This window comes from Camellia sinensis, chromosome 4, assembly GCF_055761805.1.
Source record: "Camellia sinensis isolate YWXY chromosome 4, ASM5576180v1, whole genome shotgun sequence".
Taxonomy (NCBI): domain Eukaryota; kingdom Viridiplantae; phylum Streptophyta; class Magnoliopsida; order Ericales; family Theaceae; genus Camellia; species Camellia sinensis.
Window position 1 is genome coordinate 97,842,934 of NC_138964.1, and position 25,367 is coordinate 97,868,300.

At 36.9% G+C, this 25,367-nt stretch overlaps 1 protein-coding gene across 2 annotated transcripts; it reads right to left on the minus strand.

Annotated features, from left to right (window-relative positions):
- Nucleotides 1–340: 340 nt before the first annotated feature.
- Nucleotides 341–24,935, minus strand: LOC114317085 (SMAD/FHA domain-containing protein). 2 transcript variants are annotated; one of them, XR_014366756.1, is made up of 3 exons: nucleotides 24,285–24,935; nucleotides 21,676–22,233; nucleotides 341–662 (listed from the first exon to the last, which is right to left on the minus strand). XR_014366756.1 is itself a non-coding variant. In XM_028263781.2 (2 exons), the coding sequence occupies exons 1-2, from the start codon at nucleotides 24,751–24,753 to the stop codon at nucleotides 21,746–21,748; spliced, it is 957 nt and encodes a 318-aa protein (XP_028119582.2). In that variant the 5' UTR covers nucleotides 24,754–24,935; the 3' UTR covers nucleotides 21,546–21,745. The 2 variants fall into 2 exon arrangements, 1 of the variants encoding a protein (XP_028119582.2); XM_028263781.2 differs by lacking the exon at nucleotides 341–662 and having other exon boundaries at nucleotides 21,546–22,233.
- Between the last annotated feature and the right edge of the window lie 432 nt (nucleotides 24,936–25,367).

Genomic DNA, 25,367 nt, shown 5'->3' on the forward strand with positions numbered 1-25,367 from the left:
AGTCTTAGTACAAACACATCCCATGGCTCATGATACTTAGTCAAGTTCTCCCTAATTTCATGCAATTTGTCTTCAAAAGTACCTTACCTGTTTACACCCTAGAGGTGGCCGGCCATGATTCTTGGATTTGAGGAGATTTCTTCAAATAGTTTTGTGTACAAATTGATATATACATTGTAGATTTTGTGTACAAAAAGATTAAATTAGAACAAATGTACAAATATATATATATATATATATATAAGGGTACTTGATTTTGGGCTCTAAGTGTAAATCAAATAAGATGTGAGGTGTAACACCCTGAGATGATTACAATAAACCATCCACAATATTAATTACGTAACAACAAGCAATGAAATAGTTATCTTCCATTACTTGTACAAAAGAGTAACATGTGCAAATATACATTCACAAGTCTAACCCTGAATCTATAACATATGTTACAATAAGAGATAAGATATGAGAATAAAACATATAACAAATGCCCTAAAAGCTTACAACTTTCTAAGATAGTACTTGGTTATAACAAAAGTGGAATTCAAGTCCAATACAGTTAAAGGCCCTTGGCCTATACAAAACATATACCAAAAAAATCAACAAAATGAAGCTCTTGCTCCAAGTCCTCCCAAGCTATTGACTTGGCGGAAGCATATCATCAGCACCTGAAATGTTTTCCCACATAGGGTGAGCCAAAGCCCAGTAGAAATAATCCAACACAGTACATGAATCTTAACAAAGCTATAAGGTGGATGCATATGCAATGTTTATGCCAAAACATTTTATATCTCTTTCCAAAACAATGCAATGCCATGTTAATAGCATAATTCATTTCCTTTACAATAGAAAACAGGACAGTAAATCACACTCTGGGAATCTCAAACAAATACAACCTTTCACAAAAATTTTGTCTACAGGAAACCGTGAACCGACACCCATGTAAATGTAGGCTATACAAGCAAGGATCGGCACCCATGTATACGTGTTGTTTTTAGGATTTTCACTATAGACACTCAGACCAACTTATTTCAACGACACAATACATGTTTCCCAGATTCACTCATTTTTCTCAAAACGATAAACATTTCCAATTTATAAATGTGAGATAATGGTTAATGCAAATGAATGAGAAAATAGTTTCAATTCCCCTAGTTCTCATTTAATTTTTACAACAATCATAGTTATCATCTACTGATAGTCCAAAATAGATATTTCTAAACAGATACTTAAATCTCATTAAAGATACACTTATCAAATTTTCGAAATGTGAGTGATAATGCATAACCAACTCCACCATCCTCATTAAACCCAATCTAATTTCGTATTTCTAACACCAATTCCACAATTTATATAAAATCAACATTTGACATTATTAGGGAAAAATCTTTTTTTCTTCCAATATCAATCCCAAGTACCGAAATCAACCATTTTATCACCACTCAACTTTATTTCCATGGAACTATTGTAAAAACCCCTCTTTTGATCTTTAACCCAAAATCCTAGATTTGTTTCACAAATCCCCAAAATCACAATATTGTTTAGAAATAGCAAATAACTAGGTTAAAACTCATAGAAGGTGCGAATAATCCCTACCTCAAGTTTGGAAGACGAGAGAAAGAGTGATGGAACTTCAACAATGCCCAAAACCCAACTTTGTTCGGATCAAAAGGAAGCCCACGACATGCTCTACCTTTTTAACAAAGGGACATGGGTGAAGAACTCGACAGATTTAGGTGTATTTGTAGAGAGAAGTAGAGTTTTAGAGAGAGAAAGAGAGAGTGTGTAGAAAGTTTAGAGAGAGAGAAATTAAAAAGTGACTCAGAAAAGTGACCTTGTGAACTGATATACGCATAGATCGCTTGAGCGCAAGAAGTGTCGCTCGAGCTTCAAGACACAAAAAAACATGGGACTGCTCAAGCATAGGAACTTTCGCTCGAGCGAAGAATACAAACTCCCACAAGTTTTGCAAACAGTAGACCACCACTTGAGCTCAACAAATATTGCTTGAGCCAACACCGCTTGAGCACAAGAAAGACCGCTCGAGCGGAAAATGCCAACTCCCAATATCTCTTCAGACCTGCAAAAGTACTGGAAGTTCACAAAGACTGCTCGAGCGCAAGAAGTGCCGCTTGAGTGAAGAAGCAGAATTCTGGATAGCAACAGTTTGAAAACAAGCCACCAACCTGTTTCAAATGCCACCAACACATCCCAATAGCCAAACCCAAAGAGAAGTAAGGGGAAACAAGACATGAACAACTGTATAAGACAATGAAACCTAGATCCAAAACATCAAATGGGTTGGATATAAACCAGAAATGTTATAACCCCCCCAAAGGAATTTCGTCCCCAAAATTTTACCAAACATTAAAGCCATGATTAAACCAATTACAACAATGATAGTAATTCAAACTCATCACCATGACCCATCCACCGGTCATCCATTCTGATTAACAAGATAAACATATTCTCATTACTGAATATACAATTCACATTTCCAAAACATATGCAAGGTTTATATTACATTAACATAACATAGTTCTCAATACATGTTCAAACATCAATAAATAGGTCCAAATATTTCTTACGGACCTCCACCTTACGCTCCCAAGTGGCCTCCTCAGCGTCATGGTGTCACCACAACACCTTTACCAAAGGAATCGTCTTGCCTTGCAAGACTTAGTCTCGAGTATCTAGAACTCTAACTGGTCGCTCCTCATATGAGGCGTCCTCATCCACCTCTAACTCAGTTCAATCCAACACGTGTGAAAGATCTTGCTCATACTTCTGAAGCATACAGATATGAAGCACGTCATGAACTCCTGAAAGCTATGACTGTAAGGCCAAACGATAAGCTACCTTCCCAATCTGTTCTAGGATCTCAAAAGGCCTAATAAACCTAGGAGACAACTTTTCACTCTTTCAAGACCTCATCAAACCCCGTTTAGGTAATATCTTTAAAAATGCATGATCTCTCACCTTAAAGGATAATGGTCTCCTCTTACGGTCGGCATAGCTCTTCTGACGACTTTGAGCCGTAACCAACCTTTTACGAATAAGCGCAACTTTCTCTGTTATTTCCCAGACCAACTCAAGACCTATCATGGGTGCATCACCCACTTCGGCCCAACACACAGGGGATCTACAGGGCTAGCCGTACAAGGTCTCAAACGGTGTCATACCAATACTTGATTGGAAACTGTTATTATAGGCAAACTCTACTAGGATAAGTGCCTTTTCCACGATTGTAGACACCCCATTTTTGACCGCCCTTAAGACTTGGGCACCTCATGTTGAACATTCGATGATGAAATAATACAGTGTACAAATCGTTCAATTTCTTCAACAAAAAGCTTCGGTTTTGAGTTTTAGAACCTAAAACCTTGCACCTCATTCGGACCAAAACCTAATTTTTTCTAGCCTAACCACTCAAAGGCCTGCTGGCCAACAAGTGGCTGGCAAGCCAATTTTTATTGAAGGGTCGTCCGGCCCTTTCCATGGCCGGCCAGCCATGTCCATGTCCAGCGGCCAACAAATATTTTGCTACCATCTGTCCCCCTATGTGCATGCCTTGCACTAGCTGGCTTAATACAGATATTTTTGACAGGGGAACCTGTTTTTCTATAAATACTTGACCATCTCTGATGGTTTTAGGTTAGAAAATTTTACCAAGAGCCAAAAAGTTTCCAAACACTCTCCCTCTCTATCTTGAAATATACATACACTATACATACACTTTCTAAACCAAAATTTTGAGGCTTCTTACTGAGAATAATGAGCCAAAATTTCAGCTCTTGAGGATGATCGTTTTGTGGTTTGTAAACCAAAGAATATCCTCTTTTCAAGAGGTATAGCTTTTGCCATCTTCTCCCTAATTTACACTACCCTTTCTTTCTCTTTTTCTTACTGTTTATGTACTATTTTGGATAGAATTTAAGTGTTCAAACTTGTGATTTAAAATTTACCAAAGGTAGAGGGGTTAACCACCCTTTCTTGAACCTTATTCCATATCTTATATCCTTATTCTTCCCACTTATTTCCCTACTTTTTAGCTATTGTTTTTTAGAGTTTTCAGAGGCTAAAACATGTGATTTAAAGGTCCAAAAGGTGGAGGGCTTGACCACCCTTCCTTAGGCTTGCTTACTAGCCTTATTCTCTTCCATTTTTGCTTACTTTTTCTAGCTTTCCAAAATGATTTTAGCACTATTTTTCTTAGTTTTGGGGTTGTTTTAATTGTTTATTTAGTTTATGCTTTGAATACTATGCTTATGGTATTGTAAGTCCTCATAGATTTGGTTGTTTAGGCCATAGACACTAATTCATTTGAGTTATAGCTTTTCATTCCTTATTTTTCACGTAAAGAGTTTCACATTTGTAATCACCTTTACATAATCATCTATGCAATCTCCCCCCATTCTTTGTTCATTTTGATTAAAGAGTTGTATTTAACAAAAGATTGTTGTTCAAGCATAAGAAAGAGACTTTCCATGCTTAATGGTTTAATCTTTTCGGAGGTTCATTACCAAGGCATTACATCTCTCTCATGCTAAGCACAATCCCTTATTTAAACACATCTCTTTATCGCCAGTGCCTTACTTCTAAGGCACTAACTTTTTAGTTAGATCCTTGCAAATCATAAAGGAAGGTTTCATTGTAGCTTATTATCGAGTTTGGATTTAGAGTCATTATCGCCCTTTTTTGGGTTTTTGGATTTAGAGTCATTATTGCCCTTTTTTGGGTTTGACTCTGAATCCCTTATCGCTCGTAAATGAGTTTGATTCCTCCTTTGTAATTTTCCCCAAATACAAGGGCTTGACAAGTTCATTTCTCGAGTTAAGTCGTGCTTGCTATCTTCATTACTTTTGAACTTAGTGGACGTAATCTATGCTTTTGGACAAAAATGATAAAAAAAAAAATGGAAATGTAATATACAAGAGGCTAATAAAATGGGAATAAAAGAGGTAAAAAAGGTAATAAAATTGAGTTGGGTGCAATCGGACGTTATATTGAACCCGTTGAGTCTTAAATCATTACATACTCTGTAGTGATGTTTTGTGATTCAAGAAGCAATGTCTACCACTTCCCTTGAGGTAACTCCATGATAGGGAGGAGGTGTTGCTGGTCTTTTATTTCCATTTATTAATCTTTTATCCTATCGGTTCATAGATTTTCACGCAACAAATTTGAGGCGATTGATGGTTTGTGAATCGAGTCTACTCTTCTCTTGATTAGTTTCATGATAAGGAGAGGCAGAGAGGATAAACAACCCCTAGAAACACTCTGTTTTTGCTTTGTTTCAATTCTGTGGCAACAAGGTAGAACCTAAAAATAGTGGCCGGCCGACCGGCCATCTTTCTGTCTGGCCGACCACTTCTCAAGGCGGCCTGCCACCTTTTATTATGTAGGCAATATCATTTTTGTGGTAGAATAGAGCAAAAACTGAGGCAAAAACAAAATATTTTTCTGACTGCAAACAAAGCAAATTCTGGTAGCAAAACAGAGAGGTTTCCGGGAGGATATTCTCATTTGTGCGCGTGTAAAGCTTCGCTTCCTGTAGTCATTTAAATTAATGCTTTAATAATAGTTTGTTGTACTTAATTAGTAGCTTCATTAGAATTTATAATAGCTAGTTAATTTAGTTAATTTTTGGTGTTGTAATAATTAGTTTAAATTAAGACTTTCATTCGGACCCTCCCGTATGAGGGCAAACTTGTAATATTGTGCATGTTTTTTAACCCTCATTTTTTCTCCCTTTTATTTATTTGCTTACGATGGTTGTATGTAGTATCATATTTTTGGTCCCATATCATTACCATGGCTTGTCATTTTGACATATATAACAATTTGGCTCATCACTTTTAATAAGCATTGATTATTTCTTGCTTGAATACATATGCTATCGTATAGCGGTCCAGGTTTTACCCCTACCTTTATTGTGTCCCAGACTCGGGTTCCGTGGTTGTTTGTCGTTGTCTTTATCTCATTTCCATCCTTTAATTCTTTGTATTTGAGTTTTGGGTTGTGTTGGGCGAGTTTGGAATAGGTTGGTTGTGGGTTGGTGCGGTGGTTGCTGCCCAGGTTTTGGTCTCTTCGCTCGAGCGAGGTTTTTTGCGCTCGAGCGAGCCTTGGGTGTTTGCTTCTTCGCTCGAGCGAGGGTTTATGCACTCGAGCGAGTATTGTGGGTCTTCAGGTTACTTTTTCAGACGCAGTTTCCGCTTAAGCAAGCTTTCTTGCGCTTGAGCGAGCTTTCTTGCACTCAAGCGAGCCTTGTGTCGTGTGTCTCTTCGCTCGAGCGAGCAGTCTTGAGCTCGAGCGTGCGTCTGCATCTCTTTTAGACCTAAAAAATGTCATTCTTCGCTCGAGCGAGCTTTCTTGCGCTCGAGCGAGCTCTGTGTTGTCTGTTCCTTCGCTCGAGCGAGAACTCTTACGCTCAAGCGTGCATCTGCGTTGGGTTAGACTTGAAGCTTCGCAATGTTCGCTCGAGCGAGGTTATTGTTGTGTCTGGTCGCTCGAGTGACAAGTCCTTCGCTCGAGCAAGCTCCTTATATATCAGATCGTAGCAGCGCGATTTTACATCACTTTTTCATCTCCTTTTCACTCCAAACCCTAGATCCGGCTACCTCTCTCTCTATACTCTCTCTCTCTACAAATACACCTTGTTCTAGAGGTTTTCTACCCTACTTCCTTTGTAAAAAGGGTAGAGCATTGTGCGGGCCTCCTTTTGATCCCAAAAAGTGTGGATTTGGAGTATCTTGCGTTTCTCTCTTTTTCTCCTTTGAGCTTCTCCATTTGAGGTAGGGATATTCTACTCTCTTATATGGGTTTTAACATAGATATTAGTCTTTTTGTATAAATGGTGGGATTTGAGAAGTTTGGGTAAAGTTTGGGATTGAGTTTGAAATTATGAAAGAGGGGTTTTCTAATTTTGGGTTCATTGTGTATGTAAAGTCTTGGGTTTGGGCTCTCTTATATATAATTGATGGAATTTGGCCTTAGGGGCAATATTTAGGAAATGGAGAAAAATGCCCTAATTTGAAATAAATAACTATTTTGTATAAATAGTGAAATAAATGTAGAAATATGAAATTGGTTTGAGAATCAGGGAATTAGAGGAAGTTGTGATTAGATGGTGTAGTTAGATCAATGAATCACTAACCTATGGAAAATGTGATGAATTATCTATTGAGAAATTTATTTATCTGTTTAGATATATTTGTTTTGGACTATTGGTGGAGGATAGCCATGATTGTTGTAGAAACTACATGATGATTAGGTAAATTGAAACTAATCAATTGGAATATGTCATTGAATATGACGATTGGATGTTAACATTAAATATGTGATTTAATTGGTCATTGTATATGACGACGTGTTAAATACATTGCATATGTATATTGTTTGGGAGGAGATAGGGGATGTACTCCATTGTTTGGGAGGAGATAAGGGATGGACTCCATTGAGAATTAAGTTGGCCGAAGTGTCCTGGGTGAAAGTTCCGAAATCATATATATATTTGGGTGCCGGTTCCCTCGAACGTAGTTCTATAAAATGGCAAGGAAATGAAGTGTTGAATGATGTTTGTTATTGAAGTGTTGATACATGAGTTGTAGTCTCATTTTTAAACTGTTTGGAAAAATATTGAGTTGTATCAATGAATTGATTGAATCAAATATGATGTAAGTGTTGATAGGTTGGTTATGGAAATGGCATAAGTTGGTTTATAAGTGTTAACCATTTATCGAATGCTAATATTTTAGTTACTTCTCATATTTGGTTTAACATATCTCTACTGGGCTTTGGCTTACCCTACTTGGGACACTATTTTTCAGGTACAGGTGAGATGCCGCCTCCAAGATCTTAACTTGGGAGGTTTAGGAATTGAAGGCTCTATTTTGATGATTTATTTTTGATGTTGAACGTAAACTCAAGCCGAGGGTTTTATATGTAAAAGAGTTAGAACTCTTCTTTTGCTATAACCAAGTGATAGCTTGGAAAAGATGTAAGCCCTTAGGGCATTTACTTTGTTACTTGGAGTTAGAATTACATGCTATAGTTTCAGGATAAACGTCAATGAAAATGTAATGCATGTGATATCTTTTGTAAAGGAAACTCTGATAAATGAAATGTAACTTTTCTATTTTGTATATGGATCTTATGCATGATTGTCATATGCTTTAATTTGAGGGCGTTACATATCGTATGCCTTGAATTAATCCATATGCCATGTTAAGAAGCCAAATCCTAGTAGTTGCATTTTGTATGTGTTACATTAGTCACTTGCATATTAGAACATGCATTTTTCTAACTATTTTTTTTATTTTAGCTTGCCTCAGTTGAATACTAGGTAAGCATTTCTTACTTTAGCATATTGCATGTATGTTTGTATTGCTATATCAAGCATATTATCATGAGGCTAAGTGCTTATTTGATATACCTCTTGAATGCTTGTGGATGAAGGCTATGTCGCCTAAATTAGGATGATTTGATTAATGTAAAAATGAGCTTACTTTTTCAAGTAGCATATTCAAAATTCTTTTCAAACAAACATAAAATCAAAGCATTCCAAAGTGGATGACTTAGTCTATACTTGTGTGCATCACATAGTAAGTTAGCATAATAATCGGAACAAGATCATATAATGTACATAAAAATCACATCATGATTAGTAAAGATTGATCTTCAATCGGGTGAGTGGGGTGCCCAATTCATGACCTTTCCCTCTCATACCTAAGTTCCCGAGCCGAGACACTTTAGTTATGACGAACAAGTGGCCTTTGGCACGAGTCATGGGTTTCTTAAATTTTCTAAAAATATTTAGGTGACGACTCTATAATCTGGCAATGCAGTTCATTTTTGGCTTCTCTGGTGATAAATGGATTTTCTTAAATTTGCCGGATTTAGACTCTCATTTGTTTAATCTATTTCACATTGCACTTGTGAAAAGATTCAGAATCACGGGAGTTCGAATTGTAGGACTACCGTATCCAAGGAGTATGAAAAGCAAGCTACAATGACCCCTTAAAGTTAATGACATAACCTCGAAGCATATCCTTAAGGATCTGAATAGTATCCTCTAACTGCCCGTCAGTCTGAGGATGATAGGTAGTATGAAAGTTAACCTAGTGCCCAAGGCATTCTGCAGGCTCTACCGTAATCGAGCCGTAAAATGAGAATGTCTATCAGAAAAAAATAGTCACAGGGACCCCATGAAGTCGAACTATGTCCCTAATATATAGATTGACAAGATAGTCTACCGAGTCACTCGTGCGCATTGGTACAAAATGCACTGACTTAGTCAACCGATCAACTACCACCCATATGGCATCATTACCTTGTTGAGTTCTCCGAAGACCCATAACAAAATCCATCATGATATGCTCCCACTTCTACTCGGCTATAGACAAGGGTTGCAATAAACCCACTGGCCTCTGATGCTCAGTCTTCACTTGTTGACAAGTAAGGCACCTTCTTCATTCCCTTCCACCAAAACTGGCGGCTAAGGTCGTAATACATCTTTGTGTCTCTCGAGTGCACCGCAAGGTGTGAATGGTGAAACTTTTGAAGTACTTCCTCTCAGCAAGACTCCAACATGAAAAGACGATCAAGGTGTCTAACGCTCGAGTAAAAATACACGTTCAGTCCCTTCTCTACTTTCCCACTAGATATTTTCTCTCAGAGGGTTTTTACCTTAATGTCACCCCTTTATGCTTCTATAACTTGGCTCACAAGTGTGGGTTGTGTAACTACTGAAAACAAAGCTGCCAACCCAACAAATTCGCCAAGATGCAAGTCAAACTCACCAATAGCACCCAACATCTTCCATTCTCGGATGGCAATACAAGCTACATTGCTAATGGATTTCCTACTCAAGGCATCGGTCACTATATTGGCCTTTCCCAGATGATAGTGCAACTCAAAATTATAGTCATCTATGAACTCCATCCACCTCATTTGCCTCAAATTCAGATCTTTTTGTGAGAATAGATATTTCAAACTCTTATGAACAGAAAACACCTCAAACTTCTTACCATAAAGGTAATGCCTCCAAATTTTCAAAGCAAAGATCAACGCTGCTAGTTCTAAGTCATGCGTAAGATGGTTCCTCTCATGTGTTGTCAACTGACGTGAGCCATAGGCTACTACCTTTGCTTCTCATCAAGACACAACCCAAATCTTCTCGTGAAACATCATAACACATCGAATAGCTCAAACTCCTCTCCCAAATAATTAACACTGGAGCAGTGGTAAGTCTAACCTTAAGCTCTTGAAATGACTTCTTACAAGTCTTACTCCACATAAACTTAATTTCTTTCCTCGTCAGTCTAGTCAACGATGAGGCTAATCTAGAGAAATCCTTCACAAAACGATGGTAATACCCAACCAACCCCAAGAAACTATGGATCTTAAAGGCATTCTTAGGTCATTTCCAATCTTGTGCTGCTTCTATTTTAGATGAATCTATAGTCACTCCTTTCCCAGAAACCACATGGCCTAAGAACTTCACTTCTTTCAACCAAAACTCACACTTCCAAACCTAGCATATAGTTTGTGGACTCTAAGCAATTCAAGCACAACTTCCATGTGTTTCTCGTGTTCCTCCTTAGAGGGTGAGTAAATCAAGATGTCATCAACGAAAACAACCACAAAACAGTTTAGGAACTCACGAAAAATCTGATTCATCAAATCCATAAATATGGCTGGTGCGTTAGTTAACCCAAAAGGCATCTCTAGGAACTCGTAATGGTTATACCGCGTACGGAAGGTCATTTTTTAGATATCCTCTTCCCTTATCCTCAACTGGTGATAGCCCAATCTCAAGTCTATCTTAGAGAAACAACAAGACTCCTTCAACTGATCAAACAAGTCATCTATACAAGGCAATGGGTACTTGTTCTTAACAGTTACTCGATTCAACTTCCGGTAATCAATACAAAGTCACAATGCACCATCTTTCTTCTTGGTAAAGAGAGCTGGTGCTTCCTAAGGCGAGGTACGAGGGTAGATAAAACCCTTATCTAGCAACTCCTGGAGTTGAATCTTCAACTCACTCAATTTGGCAGGTGCAAACCTATACGGTGCTGTGTTAGGCACTAAATCAATAGAAAACTTAATCTCACGGTGAGGTGGTAAACTAGTGAGATCTTCGGGAAAGACATCCGGGTATTTACAAACTACCCTTTGTAACTCAACTTGGACCGCACCTCTCTTAACACCCAAGAATGTAGCAAGAAGGAGACTAAGCTCACTCCCGACCACGAGGATTACACACAGGAAAAAAGACTCTATTGACTCTGTCCCCCATGAAATGAAAACAATCACCGCTCGAGGTATATACAGTGACCCTCTGAAGGTAACAATATATGATAGCTTGATACGATGAAAACCAGTTCATACACAATATAGCGTCAAAATTCGACATGTCAATCAATGCAAATGAAAAAAGAAGTCGGCGACCGACAACCTCTACATCATAACCCCGACACCCCTAGTCCAAAACAACTTCACTTCCCACAGGAGACTCTACCCTGAGTGGAGATGTTAACTGAGTGACTTCTAACGCCAATGTTGATGCAAATGCAGAAGAGATAAAAGAATGGGATGCACCCGTATCAATCAACACATTGACAATAGAATCACATAACAAGAAAGTACCTCTCACAACTGAAGGTGCTGACACTAAGTCTGGCATGGTAACAATATACACACACCTTGTAGGTCTCTGTTTCACCTGCTCACCCCTCGAAGCATAAGTCTGATGCACTGACTGAGTCGAAAATGCACCCTAATTGGCTCTTGAGGCTTATGCTGACTGTACAGGCTGGTGGCTCTGTGTCTGCCTCAACCTAGACATACTAGGTGTGCCACTTGACTGAGGGCAAAACCTCTTCACATGCCCTAACTGCCCACACTGATAACAGGTAGGCGACTACCATCTCCCCTTACTCTGGCTCTGAGAACGAGTAGCAGACAGTGCAAACTATTGCCCTCCTCTTTTCTGCGGGCAAACTAGAGACTTGTAACCCAACTGGCTACACTTAAAATAAGAAAAGCATCCCTGATTAGCTCTCCCTGAACTCAAACTCGGCACAGGAAAGGTGGATATAGGCTGTGTAGCCTACGACTGCTGTGGGGCGAGACCCCTCTGCCTCTTATGGTCCTAGCTCTCCCCTTGAACCTCCTGACTCCTTCTGAAGCCCTTCATCTGCTCCTCTTCTGCCTGAACTACGGTCTCAAGATGAGTCACCGCTTCCACAAGGCGTCTGTAGTCCCTAATCATTGACTCTGCTACTTTGAAAAGAGGCCTAGTCCTCAATCTCTTCTCAAACTCAATACAACGGCGTTCCTCAGTCGTCACGAGTTCTGGTGCAAATCTAGAGAGGCTAGTGAAAGCTGCTTCAAACTCGGCTACTGGCAAACTAAGCTACTTGAGCTTTAGAAACTGATCCCTTAACTTCTCCCTAACAGTGAGAGGTAAAAAATTGTCTTGGAAGGCGTTGACAAAGGCCTCCTAAGTCACTCCAGTGGGCTCACGTGCATACTTCCACCATTGACCCGTATCTCCCTTCAGCCGGTAGGATGCCAAGATCACTCTCAAACCGTCGTCCTCGATGCCAAGCATCTCGAACATCTTCACCATTTGTTCTAACCACTCATCCGCCTTCAGTGGCTCCTTAGGATCACTCAAAAACTCATCCGGATTAGACCGGAAGAACTCCCTCTTCAAGAATGATGACCTTGCTTCAACAACTAGGGCGCAACTTGGGCCTGGACTTGATTCTCAAACCTGAGAATATCCATGGATTCCAGCAAAGCTCCGATCATTTCATGGGCCAAAGTGTCCATGGCCTGCTGACCAACTGGTTCGACTACATTGGCCTGACCAACCCCTTCCTCTTGCGCCGAAATTTCATCCGATAATGACACCTTATGTCGTCTAGGCCTACCACACCTATCATTACCACGTTCACGTCGTGACATCCTAATGAAGGTAACAAAAGAGATTAGCACATTTACAAATGTGCCAAAGTTAACTCACTCGCGTCCTAAGGAAATGGACAACAGTAATTCACTCCACATAAGTACGTAGTCACATAAACACATACAGATTTCCTTCCTAGATAATGATCGTCTCGCGGCATTGTTAGAGTTCTAATTAGAAATAGCAATGATCAGGTGCCCTTCTAATAAGACTTCTAGAAACCCGTAGACCTCATCAATATCTTAGAAATTAAATCCCATACACATATAATCACATAAGCATGTTATCATATTGCATACCAAGCATACAAACATCTCTATTAAGTAAGATAAACCCATTGTGGTAAGAACCACTTCCTACGTATCCAAAGTATTCAAACTCAGTACGCAACCATCTACAATATTAATTACGGAATAACATGCGATGAAATAGTTATCTTCCATTAATCCCAATTACTTGTACAAAAGGGTAACATGTGTAGACATACATTCACAAGTCTAACCTTGAATCTATAGCATATGTTACAACAAGAGATAAGATATGAGAATAAAACAGATAATAAATGTCCTAAAGGCTTACAACTTTCCAAAACACTTGGTTACAACAAAAATGGAATTCAAGTCCAATACAATTAAAAGCCCTTGGCTTGTACAAAACATATACAAAAAAAATCAATAAAATGAAGCTCTTGCTCCGAGTCTTCCCAAGCTATTGCCTTGGCGGAGGCATATCATCAGCACCTGAAATGTTTTCCCACATAGGGTGAGCCAAAGCCCAGTATAAATAATCTAACACAGTACATGAATTTTAACAAAGCTATAAGGTGGATGCATATGCAATGCTTGTGCCAAAACATTTTATATCTCTTTCCAAAACTATGCAATGCCTTGTTAATATCATAATTCATTTCCTTTACAACAAAAAACAGGACAGTAAATCATACTTTGGGAATCTCAAACAAATACAACTTTTCACAAAAATTTCGTCCGCGAGAAATTGTGAACCGAAACCCATGTAAAAGTAGGCTATACAAGCACTATTATTGCCATTTTATGGATATTTCGTCCACGGGATCGGCACCCATGTATACGTGCAGTTTTTAGGACTTTCACCGTGGACACTCAGGCCAACTTATTTCAACGAGACAATATATGTTTCCTAGATTCACCCATTTTTCTCAAAACGATAAACATTTCCAATGTATAAATATGAGATAATGGTCAAAGTAAATGAATGAGAAAATAGTTTTAATTCTCCTAGTTCTCATGTAATTTCTACAACAATCATAGTTATCCTCCACTGATAGCCCAAAATAGATATTTCTAAACAGATACTTAAATCTCATTAAAGATACACTTATCAAATTTTTGAAATGTGAGTGATAATACATAACCAACTCCACAATCATCATCAAACCCAATCCAATTTCATATTCTCAACACCAATTCCATAATTTATATAAAATTAACATTTGACATTATTAGGGCAAAACCTATTTTTCTTCCAATATCAATCCCAAGTATCGAAATTAACCATTTCATCTGTAATGACCCTCATCCTCGTCTTAGCCATGTTCATGTGCATCTGCATGATTTTGTTTTGTTAAGCTTGCATTTGTAGATTTTGACTTGTTTTGCCTAAAGTAAAGGTCCTTGTCTTGTTTTGTGCTTATGTGATATGCTTGACTATTGCTTGTATGCTTTGTTACTTGCTTAGTGTGTGTAGCCTAGGACCATCTTGGAACCACTTTGGTTGACCTCCACCTTCACCTTGGCATATTGGCCGAGATCTCATCATCTAGGTCGAGGTGTTCATCACTTAGGCCGAGATGTGTATCATCTAGGCCGAGATGTTATCATCTAGGCATCTAACATCTTTGATCCTTGCACCTAGCGATCTTATTCGGGGACTAGTATGACCTAGACCGAGGTGTGGCACAGCTAGGCCAAGTGTTATCCTTCCTAGCCGAGATCACCGAAACCTTCTTGCCGAAGCCTATGTCCTAATCCGAGATCATTACCTTGTTAGAGTGCCCTCGCCACCTTACTTGTTATACACACTTTGTCATACTCTTGTCTTGTCATTCTGTCACCTTTTTGAGGAGATCCAATTCGGCGTTGCCACGTGTCCCAGCAAAGGGTTAAGTCAAGTACTAGCTGAGAACCCATATCATTTTGTATCATACCTTTTGCATTGTAGAGAGAGAAGCTCTAGGAAGAGGAAGAGAAGTTTAGAGTGAGAGAGCTAGATCCTAAGCTTGATCTTTAGAGTTTGAACCGTTAGATCCGTGTTTTGAGGTTAGATTCTTGATCTACTCTTGTTGTTCTTTATATTGATCTAATCACATTGCATGATCTAGCATGATTCATGAGCCATGCATTGATTTGAAGTTTGGTTTTAGAAAAAGAAAATGATGTTCATGTGTTCTTCAAGAAAAACCCACGTTTTGATCCGAAAGTTTGTATCAAGATCCACGTTTTTGTGTTTGTTTTCATGAAATCTCTAAGTACGGGTACTCAGGTCCATGCTTTTGAACTCATATCATGAAATCTCAGATTTTGAATAAAGAAGTTATGATTTTAGCATTCATGTTCTTCATGTTCTTCAAGAGAAAACCCAGATTTCCAGACTTCATTTGCCTAAGTGTGGTTGCCGAGACCCTCTCTTGCCTAGATATTACACTTAGGCCAAGCATCGTATCTCACCTTGGCCTACCTTGCATGATCACCTGCACTTTAGTTTATCTTATATGCGCACCTAGGCCTAGGAGACCATACCTCAGCCGAGAGGTGTGGGACCTCGGCCAAGACCTAGTTGGTACCCAGCATGTTTTCCCGAGATGAAAAACAGTGTTTTAACTCCCAGCACATGTTTTGCTTTGTCTTGACTTAGTTTTGAAAGAAATGCCAGGATCATTTGCACTCATGTAAAGCTTATTTTGAGAATGCATTTCATATCCATGTTTGAGCATATCTTCTTGTCTTCTTGAAATGCATTTAGTGGACTTTGCCATGTATTTGTAGGTCTTGGATCCTTGCTTTAATCCCCACACCCGAAGAGCTATGTGAGTGGTATTTTTAATAAAGCTATGTTCTAATGTTTTGATAAAAGCTTTGCTTGTTTCGTTTTGAAAAATTGTTTGTTCAAGTATGAATGATTATTCCTAGTTTTGTATCAAGTACTATCTTGTTTTGATGACATTCTTGGAAAGTCCTTAGTGCTAGGGGACTATAATGCAACTAGTACCCTTGTTTGAGATATCTCCCTTGCCACCGACGGTCTTGTACGTGTGGGTTTGTCTAATCGATTTCGGGTCGATTATTCCCTTGTTTTGTCAGGAATGTCATCCCTTATATTATATTGATGCTAGTAAGCATCCCTTGAAGCTTTGAAAGACTTGATAGATGAACTTGGTTCATCCCTTGATTTTGTACAAGATATACTATGTACTGTTTTGATAAAGATCTTGAATATCATTCATTCAAACCTTTATTACTAATATCATTCACTGAGTATCCAAGCTCACCCTCTTCTTATATATATGTAGGTGACGAGCAAGAAGGCGGTGACGCCTAGATGTTATTTGCAAGTTGTTTTGGATTCATGTTTTGTTAGCTTCTTGAAGATTATGCTTCTTATCTTTGTAATTCATTTCTTTTGTATATGTCGGCTTGAGAAGCATTTTGATCAAGATGTAATATGTACTATATTTTATTTGTATTCAAGTTGTAAAACCATGTTAAGATGTATGCCATTTCATTTGACTTATGCATAGCTCTTGTGGACTATTTAGATTTAAATTTGTTCTTCCGCACATATAAACCCCATATATATACTCTGATTCCGTGTGACTTTGTAAGTTGGCCTTTGGTAATCTCGGATTACTGGCTATCATGGCACCATTCTACTAGGGGCGGAACGGGTCGTGACATTATCACCACTCAACTTTATTTCCAACACCACAAACATTTCCATGGATCTATTGTAAAAACCCCTCTTTTGATTTTTAATCCAGAACCCTAGATTTGTTTCAAAAATTCCTAAAATCACAATATTATTTGGAAATTCAAATAACTAAGTTAAAAAACTCATAGAAGGTATGAAGAATCCCTACCTCAAGTTTAGAAGACGAGAGAAAGAGTGATGGAACTTCAACAAAGCCCAAAACCTAACTTTGTTCGAATCAAAAGGAAGCCTATGACGTGCTCTACCTTTTTAACAAAGGGACACGGGGTGAAGAACTCAACGGATCTAGGTGTATTTGTTATAAAGAAGTAGAGTTTTAGAGAGAGAGAGTTTAGATCTAGGGTTTTTAGAACGTTCAGAGAGAGAGAAAGAGAGAGAGAGAGAGAGAGAGAGAGAGAGAGATGAAAAAGTGACTCAGAAAGTGACCTTGCGAACTGATATACATACATATCGCTCGAACGCAAAAAGTGTCACTCAAGCGTCAAGACACAAAAGACATGGGACTACTCAAGCACAGGAACTTTCGCTCAAGCGAAGAATGCAAACTCCTAGAAGTTTTGCAGATAGAAGACCATCGCTCGAGCAGAAAATGCCAATTCTCAGTATCTCTGCAAACCTACAAAAGTACTAGAAGTCCACAAAGACCACTTGAGCACAAGAAGTGCCGCTCGAGCGAAGAAGCAGAATTCTGGACAGCAACAGTTTGAAAACAAGCTACCAACCTGTTCCAAATAGCACCAACACATCCCAGTAGCCAAGCCCAAAGAGAAGTAAAGGGAAACAATACATGAACAACTGTATGAGACAATGAAACTCGAACCCAAAACATCAAATAGGTCAGATCTAAACCAGAAACGTTATATAAGGACTAAGCCTTAATTTATGAATTAGAATATCTATTAAAGTGTAGAATTTAATTAAATTAGGGTTAGGGAAAGCCATTCAGTTTATGTTTTTCTTCGCATCGAATTAAAAGACGATCAATTGAACGAAAACAATGAGAACCTTAAATCTAGGGTTCTGAGTGATCAATCTATAATTAGAGAGTTAATTAATTAATATTAGGGTATTAGAAGTGATTACTAAGTTACTAGGATCAATTAGGGTATGCACGGTATCGATCGGGACAAGTTCTCGATTTCGAGGTTACAATTGCAAATAAACGAGGAATTGAGAGTTTTCATTGAAATAACTCAAAAGTAAGGCTTTGAAGGAATTACAAAAGTTAGGGGTCTCGCATCAATTCCAGCAATTAGTTGTTTATCCAAATTAGTCTTAGATTAATCAATTGTACTTCATTTTCAATCAATGCAAGGTCAATTCTAATTCAGTTGTACTTTTGCACCTAGCAAATTTGATAAAAGTGCTCTTCATCGGGACAAGATCCGAACAAGTGGCGGTTCCTCTGAGCCACACACTTTTATTTCTCTGTGTTAGAAGTCAGAAATATTCAAATATTCCTATACCTTGGAGTAGGTTCACAAGTCCTGACACGCCCACAAGCCTACATGTTCACCTTTAGTGTTTGCAATTTCTCAATTTACACTTTTAAATTTTACTAGACTAGACAGACCTTAAAAGTAAAAAAAAATAAAAATAAAAAAATAAATCCACTAAAGATTTAAAAAAAAAAAAGACGAAGACATTTTTTTTTTGTCTTTAGTAATTTTTTATAAAAAAAAAATTATTTTTTAGATCCTTCTAGACTATACAAACTTGAAAATTTATTTTTTTTAAAAATGACAAATTTTAAAAAAATCACTAAAAAACAAAAAATGATTTTCTTAGCTATTGCCAAATAGAGCCATATGCTTATTTTTTGAACCACCTAGATCAAACAGACACTACAAGAAAACACACATTTGGCGACTAAATTTTTAGTCACCAAAAGTCCTTTTTTAGTCGCCAAATGTCGAATTTTCACTTTCCCCGATTAAATATTTTAGTCGCCAATTTTGTCGCGAATGCATGATCGCGAATACCTTTGGCGACTAAAAAACTGTTAGTCGGCAATATATAGGTCTTCAGCGACTAAAGAATTTGTCGCCAATAGTCAATTCCATTTTTGGAAATTATACATTTAGCGACTAAACTTTTAATCGCCAATAGTGAATTTTTTTTTATTTATTTATACATTTTCCGACTAAACTTTTCGTCGCCAATAGCCAATCTTTCGGCGATCACAGACTTTAGTCGCCAAAAGCATTTTTCAGAAAAAAAAAAAAAAAAAAAAAAAAAAAAAAAAAAATTGCCTCTGTTGTTCCCAAGTTTCAAACCACCAACCTCCCAACATTCTCAACCTTTACCAACACTCTCTCCCCACTACGCCACTACAACATCACATAAATATTAATGCAACATATATTATTTATATACTATATTGACCGGTATTAATACAAAATTATATATATATAAATAATTATTTTTATTTAATATATTTTATGTAAAAAATAAATTATTTACTAAAAAAAATAGGATAGCACTTTTGGCGACTAAATCTGAATTTTAGTCGCGAATTCTATATTTTTTGGCTACTAATTTCTGTTTTGTCACTAAAAAAAATAGGATAGCACTTTTGGCGACTAAACTGAATTTTAGTCGCCAAAACCTCTACTTTGGGCGACTAAACTGCATTTTAGTCGGCAATTCTTGACTTTTAGCTACTAAATTTTTTGTAGTAGCCAAAAAGCTTCACTTTTGGCTACGAAATTGATTTTTGTCGGTAAAACACGTATAATCGGCGACCAAACTATTTTTTAGTCGCCAAAACGTATACTTTTGGCTACTAAAATTTTTTTAGTCGCTAAAACCCCTACATTCGGCGAGTAAACTGACTTTTAGTCGCTAAAACCCCTACATTCGGCTACTAAACTGTTTTAGTTGCCAAAAGTGTTCACTTTTGTCGACTAATTGAATTTTAGTCGCCAATTCTACTACTTTCAGGGACGAAAAATCTATTTTTAGTCGCGAAATCTGCTTTTTCTTGTAGTAAGACTTCAAAAACAAAGTAAAAAATTGATGCAAATTTAAAATAAAAAAATAAAAAGAAAAAGGAGGGGAGGGAAATTTCACTTTACCGCCTTGTAGTTTTGGTCATGAGTGCTTTATCCTCCTAATGCTTAAAAATGACCACATAACTTCCTTGTGGCTTATGGACTGAAGTGCATCATTAAACATTCCGTCAAACTTAACAGTAAGTGTGAAACACTAACAGATTAAGGGAGTTATATGCTCATATTCAAATTTTAATGGGATAAATTACACATAGAATAAGTGCAGGAGTTAAAATGCACTTTACCTTTCAAACAAATAACGAAAATACATAGATATTTTAGTCTTTTTCATTAAATCGTTAATGGGCCTAACGGTACACTTCAGTCCATAAATCATAGGGGGTTATTTGATTATTTCCAAATGTTAGGAGGTAAACTGTACATGGCTCAAAGCACAAGAGATAAAGTAAAATTTGCCCCAAAAAAATTTGAAAAAAAATGATTTTTTTAGCTGTTAAAAAATAGAGCCATTCTCAATTAAATTAATGCTTTTTTTGTTTGGGAAAATATTTTCTGCATTTTTTGGTGTTTGATACAACAAAAACAAAAGTTAATATAAAACATTTTTCATAGTCAATAAAAATAAAATCTATTTGGACAAAAATTGTTTTCCATTTTTTGGAGTAATGCCTAGCCAATGCCACTGCACAACCACCACCAGGCCGCTAACACCACCTCCCCCCTCCACCTCTGCCACACCTCTACCACCACCACCAGGACACAACCAAACGTAGGAAAACATTTTCTCTGATATACATTTGTTGGAAAATGTCTTCCGCTGAAACCAGCGTAGTGTAAAGAAATTCACAAAGACAATCTTATTCGAAAACAAATATATCTCTGCCAAAATCAAATAAAAGTTACCAGATTCATAGGTGAGTATTTTCCTAAACAAGTTTGTAAGGGTGAAAATCTGCCAAGAAATCAATAGGTTCAAGAAGTTACAACAGCTTCAAAATGGTCCAAAACTAAGATATTTATTTCCAAAAAATGTAGAACTTAGATAGCCATAACTTGCTGAACATTCTTAGTTTGTCTTTACGTTATTCGTCCAATTAAACATCTTGTATCAATATTCAAAAGTTCAAATCTTGTCTGTAATTTGTTCAACAATACAAATAACAAGAACAAACATCAATGTACGCTTCACCTTTTGTATGAAACTGGAAGTCTCTATGAAACGCACCAATCACCCTGTTCTATCAACTTAGACAAATTCTTGACCATAACATCATATTTGATGGGAAAGTAGAGTATAACAAAATTCACAAATAAAAAAAAAAAAAAACACGACACACAATTTTTGCTGTTTCTCTAGGCAAATGAAACGGACAGCATACAAAAAATGAATGCCCCGCCCCCCCAAAGATAATATTCAAAAGAGAAAACAAGAACCAAAAGCGAGCACACAAAAAGATGATAAATACACTGTAAAACCAGAAGCCCTAGCAAAGAACCAAAACATGAGAGACAGCCAAAATTTGTGCTGTATGTCAACTTATTTGCAATATTTTCATATAATTGAGTTCAAAAGAAAAGAATGCCATATAGTGTAGGAAAAAAGAAAATTCATTGAAAATGAGCTAGGGAAAGATGCAAATTAAGGTATGGTACAGTACATGATATTTAAAACAAGAAACACAAAAATGACTACAAGATTTTATAGTAAAACCATACCCTCACCTGGTACTTACATCTGTCAACAATCTCAAACATGACCAGCAACATTTCTCTATCCTTCCCAATCTTCTATTTATTCTTCATCATCGCCTTCACCGTAATCTTCGTCTTCCTCATCAACTTCTTCTTCTTCTTCCTCTTCCTCTTCCTTCAAATCATCATCTTTTACTATAAACCCTCCAAGCGTATCATCATCTTCTTCTTCCTCGTCTTCTTCATTTGCACCGATAGTTTTCTTTTGGACAGAATGTATATTAATTCTTGTGTCCTTAGTGGGTTTGTCATGGTCCTTCGATCTAGTAGAGTACTTGGGTCTCTGCACCTTTCTTAATTTTGTAATTAATTCCTTATCATCTTCCCTCTCACCTCTCCACTCATCATCATCATTGCCTTCAGATTTTTTCCTTTTTCTCCTTACACCTTTATTCCCTTTGCTGTCAGAAACTTCATCCTCACTGTCTTCATTAGGTTGCTCAAGGAACCATTCCCAAGTCTTGGCATGCCGAATCATTTGCTTGGGGTAGCGGTCAAACTCATGGCCCATTACAAGAAAACCAAACTCTGCAATTCCAAAACAGATACTTGATAAAGAAAGGCAACATCATTGTGCCATTATGAAACTACATATAAAATTTCAGTTCATAAATGTGAATTACAAATATATAGATGTAAATACCGATTACTAAAAATTTCTCCACACAAGAGAATTTATAGCAACAGGAATGTGCTATCTATATATGAATCATGACACAAGATAGAGTTTTGCAAAAGTAACACACCAGATGGTTTGTCCATATACAAAAATAATAATATCAGGAACAAGTGGCATAAAATAGAAGCCAGTGTGAAACAATTAAGCAGACGGCCAATGAATTGGATGCTAATGGATCTAGAATGAGTCCAAAAAGGCCTAATCAAATATTTTTTGAGTTAGTAGCATGACAGGCCAATAAATACAGTTCATTGCTATTGTCTTATTTGAATAGTCCTTGAGGGAGAATAAATGGAAGAGAGAGTTTCCCCGTAAAATGAGCCTGAGAGGCTAATACAGATAAGTGACTACATTAATATTTGTGGCCAAAACAAAGAAAGAATGTCAGGGTAGGTGAAGTTTGTAAGGAGCAAAAATTGGAAAGCAAAGAGTAATAAATACATTTGAAAGAGATTATTGAATTCTGAATGCTAACATAGATGACGATTTATGTAACCTGAGATTGGAACTGATGCTAACATGATGATGTGCCTGTTTGGCAGAACTTAAAAGCAGCTTATTTCAGCTTTCAGCTTAATTTAAGCTATTTTGATGTGTTTGGTTTAACTTATAACTTATAACTTTTTGGAAGTCAGAAATCAACTTATTCTTTGAGTGGGGCTGGAGATGCTTAATTTATAAGTCAGAAATCAGCTTATGTTCATAGTTATAAGCTATAAGCTGTTTAGGCATAAGCTATAAGCACTTTCCCACAGCTCTACCAAACAGGGCCGATATGAACTTATTACCAGTAACAAATATCAAACAGCCACAGCACAAAACATAAGAGGATAAGAATGGAATTGTAAAGGACTGAAAAGAAGAAACTTGTTCTAACAAAAAGGCCTGTTAAAGCATTGGGAAAGCAGGACACTAGAACAGGACCAACCCATAAAAGAATCAGACAAAAGCAAAGTTACAGATTCAAGCAATTAGTTTTCACTAAATCGTTCTAAAATTCAATTCAAGTTGCTTTTCACAAAAACCAGCCAGCCTACTATAAATTCATTTTTTTACACACACATACATGGGGAAATGAGGTTATACCAATGCCTAGTAACAAGTAAGGCATAACCATCTGCCGGGCTAAACCATCTTAATGTAGCCATTTCTAGCAAAAGGCGAGGTTTTCCCCTTGCTTCGTTTTCCCCTAAACAAAATTTCTATAAGGTTGTATTTTGTTCATGGATTTGAGGAGGGATTTGGGAAGGGAAAGGGAAAAGGTAAATGAAATGTGAATGAAATATAACTTTGGAAAGGGATTTCACCTTCGTTTCACACATCTTTTCCTTTCCCTTTCCAAATCTCTTCCCAAATCCATAAACCAAATATAACCTAAAGGACTAGGTAAGTAAAATGTGAATGAAATATAACTTTGGAAAGGAATTCCACCTACGTTTCACACATCTTTTTCGTTTTTCTTTCCTTTTTCCTTTCCAAATCCCTCTCCAAATTTATGAACCGAACATAAGCTAAAGGATTTGGAAAAAGAATGGGAAAAGGAAGGACAATGTGAAAGAAGTATAAGTTAAATTTTTCTCCATTTCCCTTTCAAATCCCTATCTAAATCCATTATCCAAATGAAACGTAACACTTTCAATAAATGAAGAGACATAAAACTCTTTCCCCATATTTGGTTTATAAGAGAGAAATGATGATAAAATGGAGCGAAAGAGAACTCTCTAACTTTATAAATTTTATTTCTCACCAAAAATCTCAGTGCATGCTGATTGGTTATATATTATTTATAATACCGAAATTGTCCATTAAAATAAGTTTCTAACACTAATAATGCGAATGAGTTTCTAACACTGATATGTATACATATATATTGTGAAAGGAAAGGACTTAGGAAGCAAACCTTTTACTGGGTCTATATCAGAAACATCAATGGAATCGATCTCTAAATCATCAACACTAGTCAAACCACAGCTACTCTGTAACAATTCATTCTCATTCCCAAACTCACTCTTTAAATCACTCTCATTTTGGAATCTTTTCAGGGTAAACCAAAGGGGTTGCTTCGCAGAAACACAAAACATATCACCGCCTTCCATTTCACCTCCCTCCAACCTCCTAAAAACCCTAATTTCATCAATTGAGGTGTTGTATACCCAGATGGGGTTCTTACCAATGACTTGGAAATAAACCATGGATTTGGAATTTGGATTATGTGTTGTTTGCTTCTCATTATCGCCTTGAAGTTCGAACCAGACGTGACGACGAGAAACGGTTCGGTCCTTCCTAGTAAACCCTAAACCTCTTCCCATCTCTCTCTTAAACCCCTGCTTCAACTTGGTTTTGGAACCATCTTCGCCCTCTATTTCCATCCAACTCGTACTTCGACTCCGATACGGACTTTTCAAATTTTTGAATTATCCAACGTCTATCATCTCTCTCTCTCTCTCTCTCTCCCCCTTGCCTCTTTTCTAATATACGTTTGGGCAGCCCGTTGATTATCATCGTGCTGCTCCTAATATTAAAAGATGGGCAATTTACATCAGTCTCTTATGAGGTTAAATTGAGGTTAAAGTGGCATATTTATTTTTTAAACTTTATATATATAAGATAATTAGGTGTTTTAAGAAGTTAGTAAAAAATTGAATTTTTATTTTTTTTGTGATTTGTTTGGAAGGATTTGATAAAAAGTTAAAAAGTTGACTTTTTATCAAGTTCTCTCATTGTCTTAATATTTTATTTATTTTATTTTAAAAGAAATAATTATTATTTTTTTTAATTTACCTTACACAAAAAATTAAAATTTTTTATTTTTTTTTGATTTGTTTAATATTTTAAGTAATTTTTATTTCTTTTATTTTTTAAATACACTTAATCTAGATATATTTAAAAAGTATAATATTTTGTGATTTTTTTTTTTAAATTTACCAAATACAAAATATAAAAACAATAAAGGTTGAGACCCGCTTTGTATTTGATTGGCTAA